This window comes from Melozone crissalis, unplaced genomic scaffold, assembly GCF_028551555.1.
Source record: "Melozone crissalis strain CALT ecotype California unplaced genomic scaffold, PUWL_Pcris_2 ptg000008l_1, whole genome shotgun sequence".
NCBI classification, from domain to species: domain Eukaryota; kingdom Metazoa; phylum Chordata; class Aves; order Passeriformes; family Passerellidae; genus Melozone; species Melozone crissalis.
In genome coordinates this window covers 13,679,860-13,692,283 of record NW_026535786.1, presented here as the reverse complement: position 1 = coordinate 13,692,283, position 12,424 = coordinate 13,679,860, and the positions used below count along the sequence as shown (strand labels likewise).

Here is a 12,424-nt window from a genome sequence, read left to right as displayed (position 1 = left end):
ACAGAATATGCTGAGTTGGAAGGCTAGAGAACTTCTTGGTCATTCCTTTAAATATTTGTTTCTTGATTTTCCAATTCATAAATGGTAATAGAATGTTACTGCAGACAGCATCCTCTTGATTCCTAAGATAACAAGAGTTCATAATCTTTATCATGTGGTAGATGAACACACCATTAGAGGCAATATATTTTTTTGTTAATATTTTCCTAGATTCTAGTGGGTTTGCTTAGCAGTTATTGTAGCATTCCTGGCATTTCTTTTTCTCTCACCATATCTGTTCTCAGCGAACATGCAAATTACTTTTCAAGACAAAAACATAAAGAGTTAGTACTGAATGAGAACTAGTTCCAAAAGGCAAAGCCAGCCAAAGATGCTGAATTTAAAGCAGTATGTCCAGAGTTGTATTTTAGTTCTGTTTCAAAGTGAAAAAAAAATCCTGCTGGAAGAACTGTGTTTTCAGTTGACAAAAGACAATGCCATACTTCCTTTCTGGATCAGATAAAGTGTGAAAATCCTCAGGAGGAAAGAAGAGGAAAACTCCATGGTAGAAACTAATGTGTTACTATGTCAAGAGTAATGCCAATAAACAAATGTCTGGAAAAACAACAGGAAGGATACTGTGCTTGCTATCACTGGTGCCCATCAGCATCAATGTGTTTCTTAAACTACTGAAGAGGGACAGACAAACTCACAGACCTGGTCAAGAGGAGATACATGACACATGAACAATAGTTACCAATTACCTGCTCCTTCTTAGCTTTTACAGCCCTCCACAGGAACCATGGCCAAAGAATGAGTTTTAAGAGTAGCTATCACTGCACAGCTATCCTATTTTCTAGTGCTAAATCAGATTATCCTTTATTTCCATCAGTTTAAAGTATATTATACTAACAGAAAAAACCTATTTCCAATCAGAGTGGAAGAAACAAATTCAAAATGAAGTCAGTTTTCTCTGCTTCAGGTGTCATGCAGCACCAAGATGCAGCAATAAACTGGGCTAAGTGTCCTTTGCCAGTCAAGAAAATGTTTACTACAAGCCTGGTAAACAGAAACTGCAAAAGTATTGCAATCTGCACTGCAGTGAGCTGTGGCAACGCCCAATATGAGACAACACTTTAAGAGTCAAAGAAAAATAGAAGGTTTTTTTCAGACTGTGTCCTGTTAAGAGACCAGTGAGCTGTCACAACTACTTATGAATAAGCAGCTCATCTCCTGGCAACAAGCTCAAATCTCATCTTCATTGAACAGGACATACACAATGCTGTTAACTCTTCTGAGATTTTCACCCTTTGAAAACTTAATTTAGATAAGCCTTAAAGCTTTAATTTAGGTAATTTCATCAGTACAAATAAGAATCCCGTGAAACCAGCACACACAGTATTGTCTTACTTATTGAAGACCTGTATTTCATATGTTTAGGTTGGTTGTTGGGCATATCCATTGACACATATAACATAATTTGACTAACGAGCTTTCCTGAACAGAGGAGATGCTGCCTGTCAGATTCCTGGAAAGGATTAGTTTGATTATCTGTTAATAGAGTACCAGGTACTTAACATCCCTTGTGCTCTACTTTAAATGAGATTTGAGGCTAGATTTATCCACACAAATGATATTACTATTTCACCCACAAAGATATGTCATTTTGATGGTGTTTAAAAAGATGAAAAAGGCAGTCATGTAAATGAACTGCTTTATATCTAAAGCTGACAAAAGTAAACAGAGTAAACTATTAATCTTCTATTTTTTTATGTTGCAAATACCGTAAATAACTTTGTTCAACAAAAATAAAACAATAAGCTACCCTTTTTATTATGTTAATAAATCAGCAGCAGACAAGAACACTTTGTCATAATGGTGTAAGTGTCCTCCTGCTGCTATCACACAAGAGACATTTAGAATAATATTCACTTTGTTTTCCTTACTTGACGCTGTTCCTCAAGCACAGCCATGTACACTGTGCAACAAGCGACTCTCCATCCATCTCTGGGCTTTTGTCATTCCGTGCACTACTGCTAGCAGGAATATTTTATTTCCAACTGCCACTCACACCATAAGTTCTAAAGATTTGTGAAGCTTCACTTCATGAAAAAAGCAAGCAGTCAATGGGTCATTTGTGCACGCTCTCCTCAGACAAATGCTGCTCGTACCAGAGAACACTTAGTTACTCTAAAGGCAAGAAGGGGTCACTCCTGCATACCCTACAAATCTCTTATGGACTGCTAACAAAGGAGCTCTGGGCAGAGAATGTAAGTATCACTTACTTAGCCCAATTCTCAGTCACTTTTCCTACAAACCAGAACACATGCAAGAACTGGAAACAACCTTCAAATTCTGCTGCAAACAGCTGCAGATGAACTTTTGTGGGGAGCAATTCCAAGGCCATGGGCTCAATGTCTGGTTTTGTTACAGACTTTCTATCAGATACTATTAGAAAAGTTAAATCCAAGTTTTAAGAGATCACTGTCACATTCCTTTTTCTGGTTCTTCTTGCTTTAGAAAATGTGCTGAACTGTCAGAAGCTTTAAGGACTCTAATGTGAGAGGGCCACAGGCACTCAGAGTGCTAATTGCTGAGAAAAGGTAATGTCATACTCCTGATCACTGAAGCACTCCAAATCCAGTAACTATCTTCACTATTTTTATTCTCAAGTCTATCCACTTTGCAATTACTAATGCCTGAAATGAGCGTGACAACATTCTCTCACAACACTGTAAACCTTCACGCACATTAATGGGACATATGTCCAATACAATTCCACAAAAAAGATCAAGAACACAAAGCTCACCCTGGGTGCTCATAAAGACAGATGTCACACACACACCTGCCAACTCTCCCTCACAGCACCTATGGGTGATGGCTGAATAGCCCTTCCTCTGTGATCGCCTCTCTGGCTGAGGTTGCATTTCATGCATTTGCAGAACAGAGACTACTTCCCAAGCACCCTGGAATGTAGTGACCATCTCAGACATAGAACAGAGGAGTGCTGGTAGCATGATACTATAGTCAGCACACACACTGCTTTGGTGGAAATCCTAGCTCAAAACAACCAGCTTGGCAGATGCATTCTAGAGCCTGTGATACAATTTTTTAATAAATCATAGAGTAAGCACATCAAAACAAGCAATGACTTTTTAAGGATCAGAAAATAAAACAGACTTACTCACTGAAATGACCATTGAAGAGTTTGTCTGTATATATGTGGGCTCTATTTACATGTTTTTGTACTATTTCTTCTTCAATGTTCAGAAAGACAGGGGAAATCCACACATTCAAAGGATCCATCTTAATTTAGATAAAATCTATGTACCTGAAAGAAAGTCTGCAGTGAAACAAAATAGATCCATGTAACATCATGTTCCTCTGACTCTCTTAGTCTCAGTTAACTACATCTCCTCAGCCTCCTGTCAATGATATGCATTTTACACCCTGCCTTCTCCTACTTGGAGACATAGCTGCAGCAAGTGCCTGCAGATGTTTGCTCCAGGTACTCTCTTTCAGTGTTAGAGGATTTTATCTCCATATAAACAGTATCTCACTTAACACATATTATGAGAAAACAGAAAATAATGCATGCTGGGAACACACAGAGGAAACACCAAAATCCCCAACCCAGGCTGAAACTGCTATTTGAGGGAGTTTACCAACTCCCACAGGTGACACCAAGCCCCAGAGGGGATCCATGGTCATGAGGGCTCACCACCACAGCTAGCCACCAGATAGCCATGCAGTGTCACAGACTGGGCTGCAGCCATGGGGAAGGGGAAGGCTTGATATATAAAAGGTAGAAGACTCCCTCCCCTCCTGGGGACATGCTGATAACTCTGTAATTATCAATGGATGAGGCTCTTTTTTTTTGGCTAGGGCTTGCTGTGTAAGAAGTAAGTATGCCAAGCCACTCTGGAAATACAAACTTTTCTAAAGCAAGAAGTGGTTCCACAGCATGGAGAAGAAATAGTACTCAAGGATTATTAACCTTTAGGGAAGATGTCACAGCATCCAGAGACAGCAGACATGCCTTTGACTGGAATCCCTGTGAAGAGATTACTATTCTTGGAGATTTGCTCAAAAAATTGGACTGTATCTATCTATTTTTCAAGAAGCTGGACAGACATTTGGCAGGCAGTCATGTTCATTCTAGCAGTGGGTATCATCCATGCTGGAGGCTATTGGGCAGGAGCCATAGAGGAGCAGTGACAGCAATTCATCAAATACAACTGTAAAAAAATTGGATTTTGAACACAGAGCAATAACCTCTGGTACAAGATTGTTCTTTGTCTTATTTGGGCTTTATTGCTCCAATGATCATTCCCTGTGTTTAATTACAGGATGATTCTGCGTGTATACAACACTTGGCTATGCAGATGTCTGTCCTTCCCTCCTTGAAGACATTCCCATTTGGAGAGCAGAAAGTTCATTTACAGTGTGCTCACAAACACTTGGAAGTGAAAATACTGCTCATAGCAGGGTTCAGTATCTTCACTGCTGTCTTTTGGATGGGTTTCAGAAATAAGGAACAATGGGTCCTGCAAGATGCTCTAGGAATCTCCATCTGCCTTTATGAGCTCAAAGAACTTCACACACCCAATAGGAAGGCTTGAAGCTGATTTCTTCTGGCATTGTCATCTGTGAAGTCTTCCTCATACTGACTGCTCCTTCACTAGCCAGGTCTGGGGACAGCATAGCAGAAATCACAACTCTTGGACCACTTGATGCAGCACACCACAAGAAAATCCAACTTCTGTTGAAAATTCCAGTGTGATATCCTACATCAGGTAGCAACAGACCTTTTACTGTTTTAGTCTTTAAGGACACCGGAACTCCTGGTTTCCTGGTAGCCTACTCTCACAAATTCTACATTCAGACACAATCATCATGGATCTATTTTGTAAATTCCCCTGCAGCTCATTGCTGTGGTCTGTTGGCAAGCTTCATTCTTTCAGCATTAACACAGAGAGATCAGCCAACTCATTTCTGCCTTGTGCAGTTCATTCTTACTGCTTGCCTGCTTGCTGCACTTCTGCACCAGGAGTTGAAAGCTTGGTGGACATACAGTGATTTTACAAAACAGTGCTCCTATCGTCCCTCAGAAATCAGTATCAGCTACCCTGATGCCCAAAAAGACCCAGATGCACAGATATGACTGAAAGAAGTGGAAGAACATATAATTAATCATATACCAAATAAAGATCAATTAGATAATTTGTGTTGAAAAAAAGAATTTATTAATACCAACATCCATACAGAAGAGAAAAACCCCATCTTACCCAGAGAAAAACCAAGCACCAAATATGACTGATCTTGAATAAAATCTTGAACTGCAGAACTAGATAGACACCAAAGGAGATCAAAGAATTTCAGAAGCACATCCTCAGAAACCAGTCATGCTGGGGTTCATTTCCAGACAACCTCCCTGAAAATGACTTTAGAAGACTGTATGAACAGACAGATCTAATCTAATAAGAGTACAAATTGCAATAGCATTCTTTTTTTTTTTTTTGTGAAATACAAGTAGTTTATCTTGCTCTAATCTCCTTGTATACTTGATACTCTTTCATTAAGCATTTCTATCCTGATGGTGTTACATACAATAGAGTGATATCAAGATATTTTATTTCATTAGTGCTGGATACTAAGTTAAAGAAAATCATAAAGAATACAAAACATTCTTATACAGTAAGTCTAGGGAATGAAGTTGGAATAAACAAAGAAGCCTACTGTTCCAGGGAAAATGCTAAACAGTGCCTTGCCAGGCATCACTGAAAACTATAAAAAACCACATGGATTCATAACTAAAGACAAAAATTATATTTGTGCCGGTACGATGCACTAAAGAAAGAAAATACCTTAAAGCAACCACATTAAAAAAAGTTGGGTTTTTTGTTATTTTGTTTTGGGATTTTATTGACAGTTATTTTTTGTTTTTTAAATCATGTAAGGCTGGTTTTCCACACTCAATGTTTACTCCAAACTAGGCATATGGACCATTTAATTTCTACTTATTTCTTTTACATTATCAGCTGTATCATGGTGTTGTCCCTCACCCCCAACCCACAAGCATGATGAAGACTCTACATAGTTCTTACAGAAATTAAAGGATTGTTGCAGGGATTACTGAGAAACAGTCTGGTTCAATTTAGATAAGAATTCATTACATATTATACCATCAATATGTTATTTTGGACTATTAACTCTATTTGACAGACGCAAAAGAGGAAGCACAGTGGTTCCTCTGAACTCAGAAGGTGGGAAGCTTGCACTTCACACACTTTAACTACAATCCTGTTTGATCAAAATGTAAACTACAAACATGTTATCCATTTTATCACAACCTGGGGTAGAAAATAGGAGTGCCTAGTTTTCACAGTATGTCTCCCAGTCACTCACAATTCTACTAAGCAACTCTCATAAACTCTATACCTCAAAAACATTTAATTAGTGGCTCCTTATTAAATATAGACACAATGAATTTTGCAATTCTTATGTAGGTATTTAGGTACTTAAGAGATTATACCTATTAGCATACAATTTAATATAGAATAACAATGAGTGAACACTTTGCACTGGTTGCTTACTGGAACTGGGAAGAAATCTCTGGCATACAGCAAAATACAAGAGAGTCTACTTGGAGAGGCTGAACTCTATTGTCAAGGTGTTTTCCAACCTAGATTATTCTATTATTTTATGACACACAGCACTCCCAGGAGAGACCATGCTTTTTTCCTTCATTTTTTATTGAGCCTCCCTCTGTTGCACAGAATCAGTCAGGTTGGAAGGGACCACGGGCGATCATCTGGTCCAACCTCCTCTTTCTTTCATTTATACCATTTCAAAAGAAATACACTGAACCCCCACTTATACCGAGGACCCTAATACCATTTGCAGCTCTGGGGTCCCAATAAAAGAAGAATGTGGCCCTGTTGGAGCAGGTTGAGAAGATGGTCACAAAAATGATCCGAGGGCTGAGGCACATCTCCTTTGAAGGCAGGCTAAGAGAGTTGAGGTTGTTCAGCATGGAGAAGGCTCCAGAGGGACCTTCTAGCACCTTCCAGCACCTGAAGGGGGCCTGGCTTCCAAGAAAGATGAAGAGGACTTTCTACTATGGTCTCTAATGACAGGAGAAGGAACAACTGTTTTAAAACTGAAAGAGGGTAGTTTTAGAGTGGATATTATCACAAGACTGTTCACATTGGAAGACACTCCTAAAGATCATCTAGTTCCAACCCCTGCCAAGGGACACCTTCCACCACCACATCAGGCTGCTCAAAGTCCTCTTAGGGCCCTATTAGGAAGGCATTTGTTACAATGAGGGTAACGAGGTTGTACTGCCCAGGGAAGCTGTGAACACACCTTCCCTGGCAGTGTTCAAGGCCAGGTCAGAGAGGGCTCTGAGGAATGTGTCTGTAGAAAGCTGTCCCTGTCTACAGTGAGGGGGCTGTACTAGATGATCTTCAAAGGTCCTTTCCAACCCAAACCATTCTATGATCCTATATTCCATGATTTTAGCATATATTCATGATATAGTTCAATAATGTACCCTGCAGAGAAAAGTCATTGCCTCAAAGAATCTCAAAATTGATGACAGATTGAGACCTCATTTCTCTGTGGGAACTGAGACAAAGAAGGAACACACTTTTATCTGGTAACATATACCTAGCCAGACACCAGATGGCCTGTCCACAATCAGCCAGGAAAAACATACTGTGCAGAGGATTTAAACAAGGGCCCCCAGACTGCAGGTCTGCAACCTCTGCCACCAGAGAGGTATTATCAGTGCTGCTTCAACTTCAGAAGACTGAAACAGAATGCATGGGCAAATTTTCAACTGTGTTAAGGTTTGCAGTTGTATCTTGATTATCTTCCATTCAAATGGCACGCTGAGATGGAAAAATGGAGAAAGGTGGTGATCTTTCACACATCAAGAGAACAGCCTGTTAGACAGGGAAACAATTTTGTTTCCCTACTTTAGCACACAGGTACAGGGAGGCAAGACAACCATGACATTTGCACCAAAATGAATCCTTCTCAAGCTTTAGCTTTACATGCTCATCACTTATGAAAGCCCACCAGAAATTCCCACATGTGAAAGGCTGAGCTGTTAAAAATTTTACACATGTCATGTTTTACAAAGGCCTGTGACTCAGCACTGGACAGGACAAGCCCTACAGCATTTTCAGCCAAGCTGTCAGCTGCTAAAAACAGCAACTTTATTTTTGGTGGTATGGGAGATATATTTCACTATTCACCCATTCACTGCAGTGAGTAAGAGGGAACCCTTACTGATGAAAGGACAGCAATACTCACAATCTTAGTAAAAAAGGCTTAAAATTCTACCATTACCTATAATCAGCATTATTAAAACCATGATTTGAGTTGATGCTCCTCTAAGTAATAGCAGTAATGTGACAGTTTAAATACAGTATGGAAGCCACAGAGTCATGCCACTAAACATGTTAAATAAATTTTAAATCTAGCATGTTTTCAATAAAAGCATTTTAAAGGACTATTTAATCCAAATTAATCATCTGCTGTGCTTGAAAACTATGATCAATAGCTACCATTATGAATCAATCAGATAGAATCCTGTCAGGCACAGTTGCTCTCTCCCTACAAAGGGCATTGTAGATACACCATGAGGACTTTAAAATTCTCCAGACATGATCATTTACAAATTATTACAGTTCCACAGCTGATATTGAGTCTTGGACACTGTTTTATGGTTGTCCCTACAGCACCTTTATCAACACTAAGTGGCAGGAGTCCAAATTAAGTAAGAGCAGCTTTAGTAACTATCACCAAACAGCAGTAACTCCTGTTGCAGACCTAAGCAGAATTTATATTTCTTTAAAGGAAAAAACAGGATTAATTCAAAGCAGCAGCTCATTGTACCGGACCTTACTATAAATACATCAAACAAGACATGCAAAAGTATGGAAAATCAGTATGAAAACCTTCTAAAACCAATCTAGCAACAGCCTTGCAGAAGTAGAGGTTTGGAGATAGGAAGATGGTGACTGGAATATCAACAAGGTATGGTAAGTGAATATGATCAAGCAAATGATGGCTTGATGAACAAAGAAAGGACAGAGACTGCCTAAAGGTGTAAGCCCATGTGCACATTCACAACCTGAGCAGGCAAAACACCCAAAAGGCTGGGAACAGGCTTGTCTGTCTTAGCAATGCTACAAAGTGCTCCTCACATGTCTGAATGCAGTGAATAAAGAAATCAAACATGTTCCAATCCTGAGCTCAGGAATATGTTCCCTTTTTGGGGAAGAGAGAGGACCAGATTGGAAATCACATCTCAAGCAACCTGTTTCTGACTCCAAGGAGTTCCCAGACGCAGGTGTCTCTCCTGGGCTCAATTGCTGAAGAGCCTCAAAATCCCTTGCTTGTCATATCCACAACGACAAATTGCAGAGAAAACCCATCCAACTTGGCAAATGAAGCAGCGTCTCAGATACCCAAAGCAATCCTAGCTGCCACACTATTTTGAAAGAAATGCAGTCTGAGCACTTTTTTTAGCAGTTCCTTAGGAAAATAAAGATGATACATATGGACATTTGACGGGAATCCTGTATCACAAGCCATGAAGCATTTGAAGTCTGTTGGAGAGAATGATGCCATAAAAATCTTAAAAACAAAAGACTCAGCCCAGCCAACATTTAGGAAAGAAAGGGTAGATGTTTTCTATGAAGGAAAGAAATTAAAGTTATTTAAGCAAAAGAGCTTGTTCTGACTCTACCAAAAGGTTAGAAGCAAATTTAAGAAAGAATATTCTCCTTTACAAATGCAGGCAAAGCATATGTTTTGGCAGTGCTTGGCTGCACCCATCTGCATACTGGGGCAAAAAAGTTCTTTTTAAGGGGCTTGTGCACAAGTGCAGTATCAATATATACAAATAATTCAGCTGTGAACGTGTGATCCTAGCTTTTTCTCTGAGGTTTTTCATATTCAGAGTAGATACCTCTAAGGAGCATGGTGCAGTTTGAAGAAGGTGAAGCAGGAGCACTGGATGAAAAATAAACCACCCGTTTCTTTCAAGAGCTACACAGGATTTTTGCTTTGCTGCTGAGCTCTTCTTCCTAAGAGAAGACCCTCATAAAGGAGAAAATTCACTGATAAAGAGACAATAAATTATGAGTTTTCTCTTGGTTACTTTTAGGGCTGCAGTCTTAAAATCCCTGACAACTTGTTGGTACATATATGGTGCTTCTCTAAACAAAGTAGTTACCCAAGAACACCTGAAAGCCATGAAATATGCCTGGTAGTGGGCTACAGATGGGTCATGAAAAATAAAGGACAAAACCAAAGAATCAAAGACACAGGCAATAAGTTAAATTCATGCAGCTCCTAAGATATAAGAAGAGCTGGGGGTCAAGCTCTACTCTTGTTAAAGTATGTGAAGTAAGAGGTCAGTACTGTGACTGCTGGACCAAGGAAGTCCATTGTTGCAAGTCTCTGGGGACATGCATCCTGTCAATCCAAGCATGAATCTACATTTTTTTAACAGAAGTTTCAGAAGCTGTATAAAATTGGCTTGCTATTTCCCAGTTTGTCACCAAGAAAATGGTAAGAAGATTGAGTAGCACTTTGATGAAGCAAACCTACATCCTTGCAGGACAAGTGACAAAGCTATTATTTCTACCTTCATGGAGCTACAGAATATCAAAACAAGTTATTGTTGGCATGAAAAGGTTGACATTTCACTTGACATTTCAAGCTGATGCTTATTTGAGTGGATATCTTCTGAAAACATCTCGATAAAAGAAGCATTTCAAAACTGTAACCAAGCGTCCTAAATGCCAAGAGATCTACTCAGAAACAAACTTTAAAGATTCCATACTCTAAGAATTTTAATATTTTGGACAACTGACTACTGTGAAATTAGTTTGCAAGCTACTGAGAAATCAAGATCCTACAAAAGTCTCCATATGCCACATTTGGTAGAAGACAATGAATTTCAGACACCTTTCAATCTCCTTACCTCTTGTCCTGAAAGGTAGTATGCTGCCAGAAGACCGCCAATGAAGCGAATATTGACCTCAAAAACAGACACTTCGGAATTCTAGAACAGAAAGAGAGCATTAATAAATAATTAACCAACTCCTTAATGAAGGAAGAAAAAAATTGTCAAGGCAGAAGAAAGTATATATCCTAAGGCAATCCACATGCAAGGGTCTGTACTGTTGCAGTCTCTAGATCCAAACTGAAATTCTCATGCACATCTTTGTGACACCAAATGACAATTCTAGTTACAGCTTCAACCGATTTTAATAAAATCAAATTAGTTTTTCTCCTGCCCTCTAACCATTTTATCACCACAAAGTACAATTACAGTAATTTGGGCTGGTGGAAAAGGAGGCAAGGACTACACATTTCTATAATTCAGCATCTTCTCTTTTATGTTTCAGCATAGCACCAAACCTTCTAGTTTAAAAAGATAAAGCAAAATGATAATTAGAGAATTCCCATAATGCACTTTTTTAACCTAAATTACTAAACTCAAATTCAGAGCTCTATTTTAACATAATCTTTGTCTCGGAATAGCTTTTCTGTTATGACAAGTACTACTGCAGGACCACTGAGAAATTCAAGAGAATAAACGATTTTATTGCCTTCCTCCACATTATTATCCCTAGGTTAAATTCAACAGTATCTTTTGACTCATTTAACCCACAAAAAATTAAGAGGAATCAGATAGTTTTAGCAACTGACTCCCTCTGTGCCCCATTCAGCTAATTTTCCACATACACTCCATCTGTCTCCCCATAAACTTCTCTTCAACCTATTAGACACAGAAATATAGTTTTATTAAGAGATTTTGAGATAGGCAAGACTTTTCCTTTTATCCAGAAAAGTCACTACAATGTGCACTGAACAAGCTGAGTCACCAATCTGCACACAGCTGAAATGACATTTACAGGTACGTCTTTCCTTTTGTGCAATTTCTCTGGTACCTGCAGTGCTTGGACCAAAACTAAATTAATTTTGCACATATTACGTATTTCAGAAAGATTATGTGAATAAAAATTTATTCAAACAGCACTGATTAAAACTTGGAAGTTTGAAATACTCCCAAATGTTTTTAGTAAAACGTTTTCCCTTTTCACATAGAGGTGATACAAGAAAAATAACACCAATGCAGCATGATTCCACTTAATACCTATTAAAGTCATGAATCACACATGCAGTGGGACAGTGTAAAGTGAAACCAATGATTTCCATTTCCCAGTAGAAGAATCCAAGAGGATCATATTTATGTATTTATTTATAAACTCCAAACTATGTAAGAAAATTATTCAAATTTGGTGTATACACAAGACAACTCATTAACCTTCAGAAATGGTTTTTGATACATAGGAAGATGTAACTGAACCCCAGAGGGTCATGTAAATTTCTTCCATCCAAATCCTAGATTAAT

General features: G+C 38.7%; 1 protein-coding gene across 1 annotated transcript in view; it reads right to left on the bottom strand.

Annotated features, from left to right (window-relative positions):
• MAN1A2 (mannosidase alpha class 1A member 2) overlaps positions 1 to 12,424 on the bottom strand; it is a 133,742-nt gene that overhangs the window by 60,076 nt on the left and 61,242 nt on the right. The window contains exon 5 of the mRNA XM_054269673.1: positions 10,988 to 11,068. Coding sequence (XP_054125648.1) covers positions 10,988 to 11,068 — 81 coding nt within the window. The remainder of the gene's footprint in view (positions 1 to 10,987; positions 11,069 to 12,424) is intronic.